General features: G+C 45.3%; 2 protein-coding genes across 6 annotated transcripts; both read left to right on the top strand.

Moving 5' to 3' along the window:
* Position 1: 1 nt before the first annotated feature.
* On the top strand, positions 2–3,825 carry ANAPC13 (anaphase promoting complex subunit 13). 2 transcript variants are annotated; one of them, XM_031043669.1, is made up of 4 exons: positions 2–76; positions 1,103–1,228; positions 2,355–2,459; positions 3,384–3,825. In XM_031043669.1, exons 2-4 carry the CDS (start codon positions 1,130–1,132, stop codon positions 3,507–3,509), a joined length of 330 nt encoding a protein of 109 aa, XP_030899529.1. In that variant the 5' UTR covers positions 2–76; positions 1,103–1,129; the 3' UTR covers positions 3,510–3,825. The 2 variants fall into 2 exon arrangements, with proteins under 2 accessions (XP_030899529.1, XP_005143125.1); XM_005143068.3 differs by lacking the exon at positions 2,355–2,459.
* Positions 3,826–5,815: 1,990 nt separating this feature from the next.
* On the top strand, positions 5,816–18,922 carry LIPH (lipase H). 4 transcript variants are annotated; one of them, XM_005143067.3, is made up of 10 exons: positions 5,819–6,128; positions 10,058–10,425; positions 11,103–11,211; positions 11,314–11,415; positions 12,364–12,453; positions 13,508–13,675; positions 14,592–14,687; positions 15,670–15,781; positions 16,898–17,071; positions 18,636–18,922. In XM_005143067.3, exons 1-10 carry the CDS (start codon positions 6,077–6,079, stop codon positions 18,706–18,708), a joined length of 1,344 nt encoding a protein of 447 aa, XP_005143124.2. In that variant the 5' UTR covers positions 5,819–6,076; the 3' UTR covers positions 18,709–18,922. The 4 variants fall into 4 exon arrangements, with proteins under 4 accessions (XP_030899570.2, XP_005143124.2, XP_030899569.2 ...); XM_031043710.2 differs by lacking the exon at positions 18,636–18,922 and having other exon boundaries at positions 5,816–6,128; positions 16,999–17,065; XM_031043709.2 differs by lacking the exon at positions 13,508–13,675.
* Positions 18,923–18,940: the final 18 nt, after the last annotated feature.

The raw sequence follows: 18,940 nt of genomic DNA, 5'->3' as shown, positions 1-18,940 counted from the left end.
CGGCGGCGGGCGGCCGCTGCGCCTGCGCAGGGTCCGCGCCTGCGCACTGCCGCGCCGCCGACCCGGAATGGGCAGGGTATGGGGTCATGGGCCGTTGTGGCGGTGGGGTTGGGGGTGCTGGGGGGGCACAGAGTGGTCCCCGCCGGGCGCGGCGATGGGCAGAGGCCGTATCGCACTGCACCGGTAGGCTGTGCCCCCCCGGGGTCGCCTCGCTGATTGTCGAGGCAAGGCCTATGCAACATACAGCTCTGGAGCCAGGCATGGCCACGGGGCTCCTGCACCCCCGAGGGACCCGGGTTCGGTACTCTGCAGCCTTGGCTGCTGTCCCGAGTGCCTGCGGGCATGTCTTAAGTAGGGCAGAGCAGTAATAAAATGATGAGAGGAAATCCCTGGAGTGATTATAGTGGCTGAGGGGGAAGGCAGGTCTCTCTTGCCCGAGGAAGCTGTGGCTGCCCCATCCCTGGCCGTGTTCAAGGCCAGGTTGAACGGGGCTTGGAGCAACCTGGTCTGGTGGAAGGTGTCCCTGCCCATGGCAGGGGTTGGAACTGGGTGAGCTTTAAGATCCCTTCAACCCAAACCAGTCTGTGAGTCTATGATTTTTCTAGTTTCACCTATTTCCTGGATTTAAGGTTTTGGCAGTATTTTGGGTGCCTTTGTTCTGACTCTTTCCCAGACTCACAAAGGTGTGGATGAGGTACAGCATCGAGCAGGGACAGAAAGTGAGCAGGCACCAAACACAAGCAACAGTTCTGTGCAGTTAGAGGGAACGGGGGAGGTCTAGGTCCTTAAGCTTACCCAGAAGAGGTTTCTGATGGTCGGCAGCTATAAACATACGTAAATCTGTAATTAATAAAAACAGGCTAGTTTTTTATATGCGTTAGAGATTAATATATATATATATATGCAGTTCAGTTTGATAGTGTGCTTTCCAGATGTAGTTCTCCTGTGGTTATAAGCCCTTTTTCAGTGGATCAGGAAAATCAAGGTTTTCCATAAAAGCTTAATAGAAAGTGAATCAAAACTTGAGCAAGCCCGTACTCCAAACTCCAACTACTTGGTTAGAGATGTGGCTGTTAGCAGTACTGCCTGCTTTGTGTTACAGATCTAGCTGTCCTCGCCTGCTACAACGATGGACAGCGAAGTGCTAAGGGATGGCAGAATCCTGGATTTGATCGACGATGCATGGAGGGAAGATAAATTACCGTACGAGGATGTAGCTATCCCTCTGGTAGGTGAACTGCTCTTATCAATCACAGTTAAGGCTGATGTGTTTATCACAGCCCCGTCCAAGAAACAGCACAAAGAGTATTGTGCAAAAGATTCCCATGATGGATCTGACTCACTCTTATCCTGTATGCCAGTAATTCCTGTGGGCATACAAGGATGTGGATGTTTCTCTGCCCCCTCCCCTGTGGGGAAAAATGGTGAATCTCCTCACAGTCGGAGTGTTCTTCCCATGGCACAATTCTGGGTTTGGCACCAGGGAGAAGTAGAATTGTCTTTTCTCTTATGTTTCCCCTTCGTGTTGCTAGTGTTTGAAGTGGTTTCCCAGTTGGTAAGTAGAACAGAGGAGCAGCCTCATGCTGAGAGTCTTTGTTATTGTTTATTTTTATTTTCTGAAATTCCATTTAAAAAGCTGAATTTTTCTCAAATACCTTCCTAATCAGTCTATTCAGATACTGTGTTGCTGTGGCCAGTTCAAGGGTAGTAGTGAACAAACTGGCATCTGTAGTATGACTCTTGTTTGTAGTACTGCATCCGATGCATGGCACCTGTCTTTTCATCCAGTGTACAGCTTATTGTACAGCTACAAGACCAGAGAGGTGCAGATGGAAAAAAGCTACCTCTGATCCCATGAAGCCCACAATTGAAACTTCAGATCTCCCACAGTGACACTTTTCCTTGGCCATTTTGAAACTACCAGGGCAGTGAGAGATAGCTGAGGAGTTTCCTTTTCCTTGTTCTCTCACAAGCTTTACCCTGGCTAGCATTCACAAAGCAGTCATGCTAAGGTCGCGGGGACTGATAGGCTGCTAGTTTCTTTTAGTAGAGAGACATTTCCACATTGCTGGTGACATGGTTTAAGCTTTAGCCCTTACACCACTGCCTTTTTAGAGAGGGCAAGGAGCTGCTACACACCTCCAAAATCCATATATACAGCACACAGGTTATATCCTGCCAAGATTTGGGCTTGAGGGAATGATCTCGTAGAGCTGTGATTCTCAGATACAAGAGGCCAAAACCTCTCTTTGCTTGGAATAACCTTTATTAGACAGGCTAATAATTACAGACTTGTTCCTTGCTGACATTTGCCTTTACCCTGTGCCCAAACATTGCTGTGTCTTTTCTTACAGCCATTTCTTGAGCTACTTACAGTCACATACAGCAGGCAGCCTCAAAGCAGGAAGCTTCATCAAATAGCAGTGGAAAGGACTGGCTGTGGATATAAAGATCCCCAGGTATAGGATTGGCTCTGATCACATAGAAAAACCAGCACAAAATCACAGGAGATTTACTCAGTGGTATTGTCAAGGAGCAAATAGAATGGCTGCAGAGTGGTATTTGAGCATGTCTTGAGCATCTGATTGTAGTGCTCACTTGAAAGATTCCTATGAACTCAAAGGGGCTCAAACCATATGCTGCTTTCAAAACTGAAACATTTTATTGAGCTCATGCTGGGGTTTCCAGAGATCTAGAACTCCCAATTCTTGCCCAAATGGTATCTAGCAGAAATAACAAGCACTCCTTGTGACTCCTTGTGACTGCACCAATACGTCAGCACAGAGAACAAATAATACAAGGGAGGAAAATGCAATCTCAGTTAAACTGTACCTCCTTCTTACTGTGTCGTGAGCTGCTCTATGTTGCACCTGACTTCTGCTATTGATACAGCACAGCCACACCTGAGTTCTGTATGCAGAAAGAGGAAGGATTTCCCACCTGCCATAGGAAAGTAACATGTTACAGAACCAGTTGTCTTAATAAGAGATGTAATAAATACAGTATCTGTATTCTTGGCAACAGCAGAAGAAACACATTGGAAACAAGCAGTAGAATAATTGCATCATACTATTATTATTTTGCATTTGCTGTATATTCTCCTTCACTGCATGTGCAGTCGGAGTGTATAGCAACAGCCCAGGGGCCTGGAAAACCAATTTACCTTTCAGATTAAGCACCATATTCATGTGAAGAGAATATTGTTCATAACTGGGCTTAGTAATATTTTTAAGTGGCTCAGTATGTATGATATGTATTGTTCAGATACACCCTCTGGTCTTGTTTGTGGATTTGTGCATTTACCCATATGAAGTCTTAGTAACCTGCTCCTTTCAGGAAGTGTATTATTTCTGGAATGCAGTGTATCTCTGTTTGGTTCTCAGAATGAGCTTCCCGAACCAGAGCAAGACAATGGTGGAACAACTGAGTCTGTGAAAGAGCAAGAAATGAAGTGGACAGATTTGGCTCTCCAGTATCTCCATGAAAACGTTCCCCCCACAGGAAACTAGTGAATCAGCAAGATTTCATGCTGTGGATGCATGAATGCAATATAAAGAATATTTTTCAGCTGACCATTGCTGTCAAAGGCTTCTCTAAGGAGGAAACAGCACTTCTGAAAAAGGCTCATACAGTGGCCACACAGTTTAAAATGCTTCTGTAGTAAGTGTGAAATAACAGTGGCTGCCTGACACCTCAGAGCTAATATAAAAAATGTTTCTCTTATGTAAAATTATTTCCTATCTTCTGTTAAATTGTTCTTAAGTTGGTGCCAGTTTCAATTTTAAATGTTTTCTACGTGTAATAAAATAAGCTGTTTTTACTGTCTCAAGTTGGTTTTGATTTCAAAACTCACAATGGGATCATTTCCGACTCTGAAGGTTTATGTCCCAGGTATTCCTGTGTGTTCTGTGGTGCGAGTTCAGTGTGCAAAACCTAATATCCCTAAGTCAGTTGTTACCATCTTTAACGTGTGGCTGAGGAAGGTTGTGTGGGGTAGGCATGACAGATTCAAGAGCTGGAAGTAACTTGTAAACATACATGGTTATTTGAACGCCTCATCTCATGGTTTGATGGTGGTGGTATACTGGCATTTCCAGTGCTGACATCCTGGGTATGTTTGCCAGTACATGTATGGCAAACAGTCTGATTTGTGCTAAAAGAATAGCATATTTTTGAGTAGTTACTCAAAATCATTGTCTTTTGAGAGAGGATTGAGAGTGACAAGGAAGAGCCTGCCAGTCACAGTGTACCACCTATTGAATTGATAGCCACTTGGATGTGATATCTCAGATGGGAAATGGAAATCTGAAGAAAACGATGGGGAAAAGAAACAAGCAGGGCTTAGCCTGAGGCAATAAATTGTTACCTCTTTTTGTGCTGAGAAGAAAGACAAGGCTCTCTTGCATTTCTTTCTCTCATTTTATCTCTGATTCTGACATGTCTTTTGCAATAGGTAAAAGCCTTCTGTTCATCTTGCCTCTTTCACTGTTGGACCAATTCCTTCACACCATTGGCAGAACCTGCTAAGAAGCAAATATTTTGACAAAGTTTAGGATTACTGGTAGAGGTGAGAAAGGAACTGGAAGGAAAACAATATTCCAAGTTACTTTCTTTTGCCAGTGTATCAGAAAAAGCACTTTCCTGGAGCCTGCAGCTTCCAGACTCCAGTGTTTTTGGTGTCTTTTCTCAATGTTTAACCTCTTCAAAATAACTCAGCTTTTGCCTGTGTGATTACCAAATGGCATCACAGCACATGTCCTGTGAGACTGATTGCTGAACTGCATGAGGATGGAGAGCTCAAGGCGCTTGTGAAGCAAGCATGTATGTTGCTGGGCTTGCACCCGTGTCTGCAGCGTAACCTGTGCCTGCACCAGGCAATCAGCAGGCACTTGTCTGAACAAGAAGAAGGAGCAGCCAGCCAGCAGGCAGAGCTAAGGATTAACCCAAGAAAAAAGCTTATTATGTACAGCATGGACCAAAGAAACAGTTATGCCACTGGGAACTGTAAGAGTTCAGGTCCTCACTGGATCATCACCGGGGGAAAGTAAGCAGAGCCTGTGCTTAATGAGGTGTTTCTGATCCTCCCCATGTTCCCTGTCCCTGGTCTATGTTAGAAGAACTTGCTAAGGAAACATTAGGAAACGCTACCATATAGCTTGTCTACACAGCAGCCATCCCTGTCCTCTGTTCCACTCTCCTCCCACCTCTTAACAAACTTCCCACCACCTCATGTTTCCAATTCTGCCACTAGATTTTCCAGCTCCAGTTTCAGGCTTCCTTTCCTGCCCCTGACATTGGTCTTTACATCTGCCATCTTCCTCCCATCCAGCACAGGAAAAAGAAAACCCTTTCTTACTTAAACTAGAGCTGGATTCATGAGGTTCCAGCAGGCCTGCAAGAAAATATGGATCCGGTGAGGGTGCCAGATGTAGTGTCATCCAACACAGCAGTCACTTGACAGCCCAGTGGACACCCAGACTGACTCAAACTGGTACCTTCCCTTGGTCACACTATAGTGCTGTGCCTTCTGCTTGAGGTGACAGGATCTCATAGGATAGAAAGGGTGCTGGGCCACAGTGCTCAGCACAGCTGGAGGGATGGGGGATAAGTATGGATCCTACAATGTAGGGCCCTGTGAAACCAAGCACTTGCCCTGCCCAGATGCTTATCACACTTGCAATGACACACAGGATCTCCACTGCCTATTGACATTCTTTGCAACAGACAGACATGCAATAATTCCCTTAGTTTCAACACCTGTAGCCAAATTGCTGCTTACAGTGATACCAAACCATTTGTGTCTTGCATTAGTCATTTCCCAGGGCAAACTAGATTTAAAATAAGGAGACCTGGTAAAATAGAAGGTGCCCCACCTTTTTCAGAAGAAGCTTTAGTTGTATAACTAAAGACTGGTCTTCATTTCTCGGCTGGTAACTTCCTCCTTTCACCACACCTACGGTTACTGGCAGGGAAAAAAAGAGAGAGCAAACTGTTGTCAGAGACAGAAGACACATGCAAAAGACATTGTGGGATCCTTCAAACTTTTTACCTGCAGAAGTTCCATGTGGGAATCCATATGCTGAGGCTGTGCGTTGTGTTGATCTACCTTTTGTATGCGGTGAAAACAGGTAAGAAATCAAACATTTGTTTTCAATGTTCCTGTCAAATATAACATGCTTACTGTGCTTTGCAGAAGCATGAATATATCTACTCTCTGCATTACAGTTACTGTGTAGGGTTTTTCACCAGCATTATTTATTCTGGCAAAGCAAATTATACTGGTTACATGAATGTAGTCAGCTCTAAGAGTTCCAAATATAAAACCAGCAGTCATTTTTATTATCTTTTCCTCCCTTTGCAAACATTCCTCTTATATAAGTACTATCCATCGACACTGAATATGTCATTTGAAATCTTCAGAGAAGAGTGATTTCTTCTCAGCAGTGTCTGCTATGACAGACACAAAGGATGAATTACCATTCATGAACATAAGCTTCATTTGATATCCTCACAGCCCTATCAAGAATCAACCTGTGTAACAATAAACAAATGTACTGCCTTGTGTTACCATACTCATGGGAGCAAGTCAAGTTATAGCTCTCTGCTTTACAGGGAAAACATAGGATTAAAGAAATCCCAGAAGAATTCTTGTAAATAATAACTTGTATTTCTGGGTTCTCTGGAGTAATTCTGGGGTTGCATTTTGCTTAGTTTGTTAAATATGCTTTAGGAAATGTAGTCGTAAGAGGTGGGAAAAGGCACCAAGGAAACCCAGTGAGATACTGAAGACCAGTTTTAAGAGGTAGAGATCATGCTCCCTCTGTGGAAAAGTGATGGAAATGTTCACCGATGCTGCTGGGATTTGCTGTGTGGTAGTGAAGTATGCTTAAAGCTGAAAGCTCATTACCAGTGCATAGGACAAATCTATTGGAACACACTGTAAAGAGCCCAGGCAAGGTGACAGTGTCTTCAGTGTCAGTGAAACTGCAGACAGGCACAGAAGCAGCAACATGTTTATCTGAGATCCATGCAAAGTGTTGACCGGGAGAGCAGCCCCCTTCACAGGCTCCTTGTGGAAATACAGTCTCCCAAGGACCACAGCTAGGACAACTGCAAATCTGACCCTCTGAAGTGAAAATCTGTTAGAACTTCACTCTGCAAGAGGACAGACTGGTGGAGCTAAAAAATTCAGCTGCTATTCTATTCATGCAGATAGCCTCCAGATCACAGCCCCCAAAATGCCACTATTGCAAACCCTGCCTGTGCGCAGGGTGAGCATCCTGGACAGATACATCCAGGGCAGAAGAACATCCAGGACAGAAGGAAGAAAAAGCCTGGTTCTGAAGCTACATATATATGTATATATAACGTGGTTCTGAAGTTACACATATATATATAGATATATTCATATTCATATATGTAACTTCAGAACTTCAGAATCCTGCTGCATTAGCACCTCAGAGGCTGATCTCAAACTTGTGAGAAAAGATGCCGAGGTCCCGCATAGGAACATGGGTTTAACAGACTGGTATGTGGCCACTACAGGTGCTGAGATCTCAAAGCACCTTGGCCTGCAAACTAGTGTTTGCCATCCTATTTTACACACCAGAAAAATGAGCAGGCAGAGGAAAGTGAATTGCCTGAGGCTGTTCAGCAAGCTAATGGCCTAGACAGAGCTGGAAACTAGTTAATGGGACACTGGGTTATTTGCCACATTTATTCACCTTTCCTGGAGGGAAGAGGTCTGTTGGACATGGGTTAAGTACAGTGGACTGTTTCCACCTCACTTAGTTGCTTGCAGAGTTAATCTCAATAAGCCTCTTGCCCATCAGAGAAATCATGCTGGAGTTTCAAAGACAATTCCAGCCATTTGGGTAGGATTCACTGTGCTTATCAGAATGAAGAGCAAAGCCAGGGTAACTGGCAGTCCTCATGTGTCAGCTTTTGTAACACATGGTGGATGAGTCTGGGATATACACCAGCCTGCCAGAAGAGAAGCTGGCAGGTTTCCCCCCACTATTAGCATTGATCTGATTTTGTTAATCAGAACAAATCTAACAGACTTCAGGCAGATATAACAAGGCTTTTCAAATGGTTCCTGTGTTAGGTATTAGCAAATGCTGATCAGCTCTTTAAAAGCTCTTCTTTAGCAGAAGGTTTGGGCTGTTCTGGTGACAAACATAGCGCTCCTCTGGGCAAGTCTCAGCACAATGCAGGAGATACAGAAACAAATGAAGCAATCAGTGCAATCTTGCATCTTGTAGAAGTAATTCTTGCCTGCATTTCTGCCTATATTCCTACAGCTTCAGTGGTGGTAAAGATGATTAACAAGACTATATGAAAATACCATAGAATAAAACAATGGTTATTAACGAAAAAGAAATACTGTATTATTTATGTTGCAGTAGCACCTAGAGGACAGTTGCTGAGTATCACTGTGAATGCTGGTGCAGAGCAGCAAAAATCGACGCCTTTTCTCTGTTAGCTACTCTGAGATCTCCATGGGAGCAGTGTCACAGGAGAACTCTTGCTGCTGCTTCTCTAGAGCATTTTAACACTGTAAGAGCAAGGTGACAGCAAGCTGCTCAGGAGACAGCCACGCAGGTCACCTTTACTCTTGCAGGCAGGACCCCAAATCCCACTGCCCCTGTGAGCCCTGACTGAAGCATTACAGAGGCAGAACACCCTCAATTCAAAGGCCACTGATTTCAACTGAGGTTCACTGGGCCTGGCTGAGGGCTCATTTTCCACCACTCCTGTCGCATGCAGTCATATTTTACCATAGGCTTTATACAGGAAGGACTCCATGGGTTTCTAGTGCTAAAATTTATTTCTGAATTTATGGTAGCAATTGAAAATATCCAGTTGGACTTAACTGCAACATACTTCTAGCCTATTAACTTTTATTTCTGGAGCTTCTGGGAATTCTACAGAGTAATTAGCAGAACTATGGCAACTGAGCAGATCACTTTATGTGCTGGGCACATAGCATTTCTATCACTCTTATGCTTCTGATTTCCATAGGAGCAGAATAGGGAAAGTTGCTCCTAGAAACCATGAGAGTTTCATCATTTAGAAACTGAAATGCACACAGCAATGGAGATTTACTCGAGCTCAATTAGCTTACAGCTGTGGGGTTTCTAAACCCTTCTACCTACTGCACAGCCCTTCAAACAACAAAGCTCAGGAAGATTTCTCTAGCAACTGCAGCCTGAACAGTTAATTGCAGCCCAGGCTGTATGTGTGAGAGACTCACTCTCCCACAGGGTTCTTCACTCAGATTAAGGGGATTTGCAGAAAAGGACTGTGACCCAGGAAGAGGCTACAAAACCTGGCAGAGCCTTCATAAGCACTGTCTGTCTGGAGACAGTTACTCCGTTCCCTCCCAGTGCCCTGTTGGAGATTGCATTGGACTTTGAAGGCTCAGCTGGTGTTCTGCTGGAAAAGCAAGGAACAAAGACAGGCTTTCAAATGGCAGAGACCATCCCATAAAGCAGCACTTACATAAATTTCAGTTACTCTTCAGCTGTGTATAAAACAGTATCAGTACCATATCTCATGCGGTCAAAGGGTGTCCCATTTTGCATTCTGAAACAGCAGGCTGCATCTGCAAATACAAACGAAGGACTGAGCTGTCCCTCACAACAGCTAGATCCTCTGCAGCTTGTCAGCTCCAGTTACAAACAAACCATGAAGGCATCTCTTTGCTCTAGAACCTGCCCAGAGCATCTGGGTGTACTCTCAAACCAATACAAGAACTGGTTGTCAGTCTCTGATACCTTCCTCACACTAGAGGGATTCTTTGAGAGAGTATGTGCCATCTCACAGATGCTAGTGGAAGCAGGACTGTGCTGCTCCAAGATGGTACACCTGCTGTCTTTATTCCAACATGACAAGAAAGCCTAAGGTTCAGGGTAGCTCCAGCCATGAACACGATGGAGAGGAAAGGAGTAGCTCACAACGTATATTCCTGTGCCTGTGCAGGCTGGCAGGAAGAAGGAATCAAAGCAAATGCATTGGTGCTAACCTCAGGATTGCCACACTGTGCTCTTTTCAGATCCCGAGGAGACATGCCCTGCATTCACGGCTCTCAGCCTTGGCAATGCTTTGGTAGGGACACACCTGAACGTGAAGCTGCTGCTCTACACCAGACAGAACCCAACCTGTGCTGAGGAGCTCAGCTCACCAGCCTCCAAGTATCTAGATGTGACCAAGAAAACTACCTTCATCATCCATGGGTACCGATTCACAGGCTCTGCCCCCGTCTGGATCCCAGACTTGGTGCTCCTCCTGCTTTCTGCAGAAGACATGAATGTCATTGTTGTGGACTGGAACCGTGGGGCAACAACTCTCATCTACAGCCATGCTTCCAGAAACTGCAAAAGAGTTGCTGAGATTCTGAAGAAACTGATTGATGAGATGTTGGTAAGTTGAATACTCACACTATGATACAGTCATTATCACACTGTACAGAAAGGGCACAAAGGAAGTGTTTAAAACAGCAGCAATTCTGGGAAAATAAGGAAATATATTAATTTTTGGAAGTGGAGCTATACTTGCAGTGCCGAACTCCACCCTCAGTCCTGGTACAATGGTATTTTGTTGCAATATTCAGTTTATACTCTACATATCTGGGCACAAAACTCTACAGATATGTTTTCCCATACATAGAAACTCTATTTCCACTTAATGTATGTCCAAAAGTAAGCTTATGGGCATTCACTACAGTTTGCAACTCCTCTAAGATGTTGCACAGGTATAGACAATGGTGACACTGGAATTCTTGCAGGACTACATGTGGGGCAAATGGAATTGTACTCATGGGGCCGAGGAATATTCTTTCCTTCCATACTTGTAGTCACCGCCACAGTAAGATACAGCCATTGCCTGAGCGGTTCTCATCACAGCTCTCTCAGATATGGGCCTCAAACATGCATGCTGGTGGTACTGTGGGACCATCAAAGGGGGAATATTCACAGAATGGAACACACCAAGGGAGAATGTGGGAAAAGTAGGGAGATGCATTTACATTCCTTCTCCTAAAACTGTTTGTGCCTTTCATGTGCCTAAAATCTGTGACCATGTGTACTTTTATATCTCAGATTGATGGAGCATCCCTTAACTCCATGCACATGATAGGAGTGAGCCTGGGAGCACACATCTCTGGCTTTGTGGGGCAGCTGTTTGATGGTGCACTTGGAAGAATCACAGGTAAGCTCTTCCTCCTGTCAGTCCTTTCATTGCAAGGATAGCTGTTCACCACGACCACAGTCAGAGCTCAAGTGACAGCACATGCCTGGCTTTGTGTTGCAGGTCTTGACCCAGCAGGCCCCTTGTACAGAGGAAAACCACCCAGTGAGAGGCTGGACCCTACAGATGCACAGTTTGTTGATGTCGTTCATTCAGACACGGATGGTATGTGACATTTGTTCTCATTACCATAATGAAGAAACCTAGAGGCTGATAGGGAGCATGGGAAGGCAGAGGCACTGGTAGGCAGCAGTGATCCTTGCTCCCCTATCCCAGGAGGACAGCAGTCTCCTTCAGTGGTGCTGTGAAGGGCTCTGTGTCCCTGCCTTGTCCTCACTGTCATCAGCACTCCCTCGGGAGCTGATGTTTTATTTGCATTTCAAACATGCTGCAGGTTTATAGCAATTACAGCCTCATGGCCCATGAATAGCAAGCATTTAGGCACTCGTGCAGCAGTCCCCTGTTGAGACCAGCACACAGTCCTGCCAGAGCAGTTCTGCACTAACCTCACACTGCGGGGTCATCACAAAAGCTAGTCTGCCGTTGAATGCCTTGCATAGCAGATCAGTTATTCCCAACCCAGTGGCTCCCTGCACTCTTCATTCCACCTCCCATAGGCTAAACCAGGTTGAATCTGGAATTTCCTTCAACCCTCTCTTTTCCCAGCCGGTGCACAGCACATCTCCAAACCCACAGGCAGGGCAGCAGTGCAATGCAAGCCCTCAGCTCTGCTCACACTGGCATCCCACCCCACTGGGCTCAGCTTTCCGACCTCATCTTCTCTCAGCCCTTCCAAGACTTCAGCCGCACAGCGATTCCCAGTGTTTCACATCCCTTTTCCTCTTCCACACACAATGACACCAAAAGCCAGAGCTCGTACTGTCGCATACACAGACTTATTTTAGGTATTTGATAGTATTGCTAAACTGACACAGCTGGGTCACAGCCATTTGGCCTGCTGCCTAACCAGATGAATGACATTAATATTCCTGCACAGGCAGGCATCCTAGAGCTAAATAACTATTTTTTTCCCCTGGTTGTTTTCTTACGTTTCCTTCTACATTTTATGGTTCAATATTCCCTCCCCTCACCTCTCATATTTTCTTTTGTCAGGACTAGGTTACAGAGAAGCATTAGGCCACATTGACTTCTACCCCAACGGTGGGACTGACCAGCCTGGCTGCCCACTGACAATATTTTCTGGTAATTCATTCTGCCTTGAATTGCACAAACACTGACAGAAAGAGAGGAGAAGGCCAGAGAATCATCATCATTGCTTAGAAAATACATGAAGCCCAGTTCTGGGAAAACCACAACAGCAATCTCTTCCCAGCACTGATGTAGCCCAGCGATGGAACAGGGGGTTAGCTGATGTATATCAGGAAGACATATGAATCAGGGTTAATCCTGTTCTATCACAAATGCAAATAGGATAATTGTCCATGCACTCAGTTATCAGGTGGATTTGTGCCTCTGTTTTGTGAATACATTTAGAAAACCTGTGGGGTTATTATTATTACTAATAATAATAATATTATTACTTCTTAGAACACACACAAACTCCAAAGACACACAATAGCAGGAACCTGTTCAGAAAACAGGCTCAAGATGAATGGGGTTATAACAAACCCAATGCCCCTTTCTTGGCAATAACAGGCAGTGCAGTCTGGAAGGCAGAGCCCTGGTCTTGAGTGTAAGAAAGCTTTTACCCTTTCCAGCCTGGCGGCAGAGCTAGTTTTATGGAAGTTGGGTGAAGAAGGTACCTCAGGGAAGAAAAGGTAGTAATGTGAACTCAACCCTTTTGAGACCCAAGAGGATCTACATAAGAAACCAACCTGAAACAAATATCCACAGGAAATACGGATTTTTTTTTTAATGGAAATGAGGCTTCACTCATTTTGCTGCTAATGCAACACCTCATTTTATTTGTTATGTCTTTCTCAAGAGCTTTTACACCACAGGAGCACACCTGACACTGAATACTGTCTACAGCTGGATCCTCTGAAACTGCACTAACAATATGAACAAATATGGTCTTAAAGTCAAAAAAGATGAGAAATAGCAGTAGACATAGGCAGAGCTGAGTGCACTCAAAGGAAGAGAGAGGCCAGTGCCCACTTAGTGTTTTGCCACAGCCCAGTGCAATCTGCTGTGTTCAGGTTGGTCAGTGATTGTCCTTTTTAGCTAGTGCATTGATACTGTTTTCCTGAAGCACGAGGGTTGCTAACAAAATGTTTCTCCCCTGTGTATGATTAAGGATTGCAGTATTTTAAATGTGACCACCAGAGGTCTGTTTTCCTGTTCATGTCATCCCTGAAACAGAGCTGCAATATCACGGCATACCCGTGTGACTCCTACAGGAATTACCGGAATGGCAAGTGTGCCAGCTGCGAAACCTTCTGGCCTATGCCGTGCCCCATCCTAGGTGAGGATCCAGGGAATGTAAATACATCCTGAACACACGTGTCTGACAGAGCTGCCCATCATTACTGTGACTTGGAGTGTGACAAGTGTTTTGCTGAAGGGCTAACACCACACAGTGCTTTGCTAAAGCATGTCAGTTATTCCCACTGAAGCTTTTGAGATAGTGCCTCCCTGACTTCTGCAGGGGTACAAACCTCTGCTGCAGGCAAAACAGGCCTGAGAAATGTCCCTGCTCTTTGTACGGTCACATCGCATTACAATCTAGAATAAAATGCATCTGTAAAGGATTCTAGAACTGGAAAAGCCAAAATAAGATGGGATCTTTACACAAAAGTCACAGAAACAATGACTTAAGGTCCATTAGTTGCAGAGTTTGACGGACAGGGACACGTTCTTACTACAACAGAATCTTTTCTAAGAAACCTTCAGCTCCACAAAGCCCTCTTGACTGTAAAAGGAATGGCAGTGGGATGGACAAAGGGTATTCTGGGTGTTTGTAACTGACCCACAGGGGTGTCTCAGCCTGGATGTGACAGGCTGCCATTTCTGAAGTGCTGACGTTAAACCCTCTGACAGTTCCAGAAATGACTCACAAAAAAGGGGATGATTTTCATTCTGCACTGCAAAACTAAATCCTTTCTGACCACGGATGGCCATCAGGTGTGGAAAAAAGACTGATCTTAAAATAAGCATCAAGCAGTTACCAGGCATATTTAGACACTCGGCTGGCTTAGTTACACAAGTCAAACCGAGCCCTGGTACAAGGCTGCAGAGCCCAGGAGCGTGTGTCACAGCACCAGCTCACAGCTGGCAAGCAATATGCTGTTTCTTAAATACTTGCTTTGTTATTTTCAGCAATTTAGTTGCTTACATACCTGTGTGGTAACTCTGTTTCCTCTCCAAACTGTCGTCTATAGGTTATTATGCCCATGAGTGGAAAAGCTATTTAACACAACAGAACCATCCAGTGACAAGTATGTTTTTTGATACGGCAGAGAAAGAGCCATTCTGCAGTAAGTGACTAAGATTTCTGAGATCATTTTTCTCTGTGCATTGCCTCCTTCTGCAGGAGCTGAACAGGGACGTTTAGTTGCAATTGCCATCATAGGCAGCATTTTAGAAGCAAAGCCAGCAGCTGCTGGGTAGATTCGTGTCCATCTGCAGCCTTGCCATTACGTTCTTCATCTGCAAACCTGCCCTGTGCTGTGGAAAGCCAGTTGCTCACTTAGAGGTGTGTTAAGAACAGGCTCATCTTGCTTACGGTGCTAGGAAATTTGCTGAGGACACACAAATGAAACATGAAAGGGTAGTTCCTAAACTGTGTTTCAAAGCAACACACCACAGGGTGTGGTGCAAGGAAAAGGTGTGTGGGAACAATGAGAGTCAAAGGCATGCTCTGAGCTGAACAGGTGAAAGAGCCACCATGAACAAAAGCAAAAGGCACAGGGAAAGGGCCCAAGAAAGGGAGAGTTGGTGTAAAAAAAGGTTTCCCCAAGGTTTCTCCTCATCTCAGTGACCACCAACTTACTAAGCCATGGGCACAGATTATGGCTGCTCAGCAAGTGAATTCTGTGACTGACAGGGCAGAGGAAAGAACAGACAATTCTGCTCTAAGATGGAAAAGACAAATGAAAGATGGTAAGAAAGAAATTAAGGGGTTCAGGAGTGGACATTCAGAGGCAGACAGGACAAAGAAAAGGCAATCTGAAAATGAATGGGGAAGGCAGGGAGTGAGAGACTGTGCTGAAAGGCCATCTTGCATGCCATTTGTGTAACCCTTGCAGCAGGGCTTTCACACACATCTCTTAATGTTTCTGTTGGCAATCTCTGCAAAGGGAGGTGGAAAAAGGCATGGAGAAAGAGGTTTTAGAGATGAACTGAATGGGAGGAAGACATCCTCTGACTGCAGTTCAGCTCAAGACAGGCACAGAGCTGCGGTGGAAAGCAGAGCGAGCATGCAGAGTCTGAACACACTTGTGCTCTCTCTCCCCTCAGTTTATCACTACTTTGTGGATATTATTACATGGAACAAAGACACCAGAAGAGGCACCTTCAGCATTGTACTAGCTGATGAAACTGGGAAGGAGGCAAAATCTAAAGTTAACCCGTAAGTCTTACCCTTCTATGGTCTGTAGATGTTAGCAAACCACTTGGTACGACTGCATCTGCGAGGAGGCAAGATACCTTCCTCTCATTTCCCTGATGATCCTTGGCAGGGTACATGCCTTAGGGCTTTCCTGGCCCTATGCAATTGTCACAGACTTCCCTGCCGCAGAGCAGCTGACAGCCCAGGCCTTTAGTTTGGGCTCTTCTCAGTCATCTAAAGGACTGAAGTGGACATCTCAGCCAGGGGCACAGCTGTCCTACACTTCCACTAAAGCAGAAGGAAAAACACATCTCCCCCTTTCCTTCCCCTTCCAGGGAGTGTTCCATTCCAGTTCTGGGTAACCAAGACAGCTGGGATGAACCTGAGCCTGAATATGTAACATCCAAATCAATTCATTTCACTTGGAGAGGCAAATTAATGACTGGTGCTTAGGTGGACATGTAAATTCCTGATTGATCATAACACACTTCAGCCAAACAAGTCCTGCTCAACTAGTTTTCTCTATCTGCATACTCTCTCAGCCACATCTACTTGCACTGGAGCAATCTGCATAGCTCCCTAGGGCTGCACAACAGGACCAGCGAGTGTGTGGCAGCCCACCAGGCAGATTGCCTACACGCACACACGTATCAGAAATACGTTTGGCAGGTTAAAACCTGCCCTATTTTATCAGGCTCCTAAACCTTCTCAACAAGACCAGGCATTCTGAGCATTACAACCAGGAAACACTTTCATCACAACTGCACTCTTCACCTTCCTTAAGGGAAAACCTTAAATGATGCCATAAAACCAGCAACATACAGAATGTGTTTTGTGGCCACGGCCACAGTTGTGCTGCTTCTGCACCAAGACTGGTGCAGTTTTCATGCATATCTCAAAGTGGAACTGGCCATTCCCTCAAACCCCAGCCCTGCAAGTTTTCACGTCTTTAAGCCTGTGCTTAAAGCTGGATTACTCTCCATTATCCCAGTCAACACTGCACTGTTTCACAGATGCTTCTAAGTTAATGGTGAGTTCAGTTCTCTCTCCAGCATTGTTCCTAATATTACACTGAATGTATTAAAGTGGTTCTATTCCCTTAGTGACTCTCCAACACCTTGTCTGCTTTATCTTTAGAGAAGCTGCAGCCTTTCAGCGTTACAACCAAATCACTTTGCTAGCTGGATTTGACCAGGATTTTGAAAATATAGAAAGAATTTCCCTGATGTTTTCCACAGGATCTGTCATTAGCCCAAAATTCAAATTGAGGATTCTCCAAATGAGGTTGCGGTCACTTACAGATCCAGAAAGGTAAGCAGAGGTTTACAAGCCATTGCAGACTGGGCAGAAGTGAATCAGTCTCCCACATTCCTGGCCTGGCTGAGTTTCTCCAGAAGAATTAGTTTTATTTCACATTTCATTCTTGTACACCTGCCTTGGGAATAAATGCTGTCTTTAGTGCATACACACAAATCCCATAGGTGAACACCCACCTGAACACAGACTTTGTCTTATTGTACTGAACACATGTACTCAGTGGCCTGACTCTGACGTGGCCTGACCTTTTTACCTTTGGTCAGGAAAACAACGGGTAAGAAGCTGCCCAGACCTGAACTCTGGGCTGCAGGTAAATGCAATACAGATATCCAGCCCCAAATACACATTTTATAACCCAGCCAATTTCTAAGTCCAGTCAAGCAGGGAGATTAATTTACTCCTGAAATTCCAGGAACTGGGAGCTGCTTGCCACTATGCCCTAACACACTGACTACTGTCCACATCGTGAGGCACCTACCAGGTCATTTGCTGATGAGACCTCTACAGCTGCTTCAGTTACCTCTGCTTCGCAGTCCTACCCTTAAGCTTCCCTGATTTCTAGGGCACCTTTGGAGGATGGGATCTCTACCTGAGCTCAGCAAGTACATAATCTCTTAGGCTGACCCTGTGTGCTACATGGACATCAATCCATACCATGTTTTAAATTTGGGTTAAAAGAAGGATTGCATATCACAGAGTGAGGAGGGTGAAGCAAAAAACGAAAGGACAGACCTGCAGAACATGCTTATTTGCAGATGATGAAGGTCAGCTCATCTTAGCCTTGCAATAAGGAAAAGATTGTGTATATCTAATAAGCAAAGTCCTTCTGCAGCTCCCCCTTGCTGACACTTGCTTTCTCCTGTTCCCTATCTCCACAGTCACTTCCAGCCCAAGATCCACATTCAACCTTTTAAAAAGCAGGTGCAAATGCCCTAACCTTTCATCAGAGGCTGTCTAGTCTCTCCTAGGAGGGGCTGCTACAGACTGTGAGCACAGTTACATGACTGTTTTAAGACCATTAAGTGTCACTGTAGCACGGAGGGCTGTCCTGCCTTCTCTCCTTCCTTATTCCAGTGCTAATCAACAATGCTCACTTGGTCCCAGGTGAAACCCTAAGTGTTTCCTCTGATTTTTGGCTGGTCTACCTCTAAGCCACATCGATGCCTGGTCCCAGCTCCAAGTGCCAGCACAATCCCTAATGCTGGCATCAGGGAACTGGTGAGCTGAAAGGACCACACTGCTCAGGGTGCACACAAGTGTAGACTGGCTTAAAGGGAACAATGAACTCCACAGCCTCAGATTGCTTGCTGGCTTTCGTGTGCATTTTTCCACAAGGAAATACCAAAGATAACATAGAACAGAATGAAAATATGATCAAGGTATCCCTGACTTCGGTAAGGCTTGAATTCAACCTCACTTTAGATGGACTTAAAGCTAGCTGTCCTGAGAACATGACTGATTAAATGTGAGCCTCCAACACGCTGGGAGACTTGACTGGGAGGTGATACAAGAGAGGCTGATCTTTCGCTTTCTGACTTGCGTTACTGTGTTTATGCAGACCACAGCTGTGCAGGTACGACCTTGTGCTGATGGAGAACACCAAACACACCTTCAAGCCTATCCCGTGCTGAAATAGGAGCTAAGACCTCCACGTGTCACATCTGGCGGTGGCAGCCATTCACAGCCGTCTGGGCACTCACCCCAAAGCTCCTCGGAGACCAGCCGACAGCGCGGCGGGCACGTGTATCAATGACCTGACTTATAAACGGGGCCGTGGAACGGACACAAGACACACGATGTCCTGCCGTGCTTCTGGGATGCGGGACCGCCTTTGTGCCCTGGGAGGAGGCGGGTCCCTCGGGG

Source organism: Melopsittacus undulatus, chromosome 6, assembly GCF_012275295.1.
Source record: "Melopsittacus undulatus isolate bMelUnd1 chromosome 6, bMelUnd1.mat.Z, whole genome shotgun sequence".
NCBI lineage: Eukaryota > Metazoa > Chordata > Aves > Psittaciformes > Psittaculidae > Melopsittacus > Melopsittacus undulatus.
The sequence above is the reverse complement of the archived record's forward strand: the minus strand, read 5'-3'. Positions and strand labels throughout refer to the sequence as shown.

Coding starts and splice junctions, on each gene's coding strand:
- ANAPC13 (XM_031043669.1), top strand. CDS start 1,130: ATGGACAGCGAAGTGCTAAGGGATGGCAGAATCCTGGATTTGATCGAC. Junction 1,229..2,354: donor AGGATGTAGCTATCCCTCTG/GTAGGTGAACTG, acceptor CTTTTCTTACAG/CCATTTCTTGAGCTACTTAC. Junction 2,460..3,383: donor GTGGATATAAAGATCCCCAG/GTATAGGATTGG, acceptor TTTGGTTCTCAG/AATGAGCTTCCCGAACCAGA.
- LIPH (XM_005143067.3), top strand. CDS start 6,077: ATGCTGAGGCTGTGCGTTGTGTTGATCTACCTTTTGTATGCGGTGAAA. Junction 11,416..12,363: donor CGTTCATTCAGACACGGATG/GTATGTGACATT, acceptor TTCTTTTGTCAG/GACTAGGTTACAGAGAAGCA. Junction 17,072..18,635: donor TCACTTACAGATCCAGAAAG/GTAAGCAGAGGT, acceptor GTGTTTATGCAG/ACCACAGCTGTGCAGGTACG.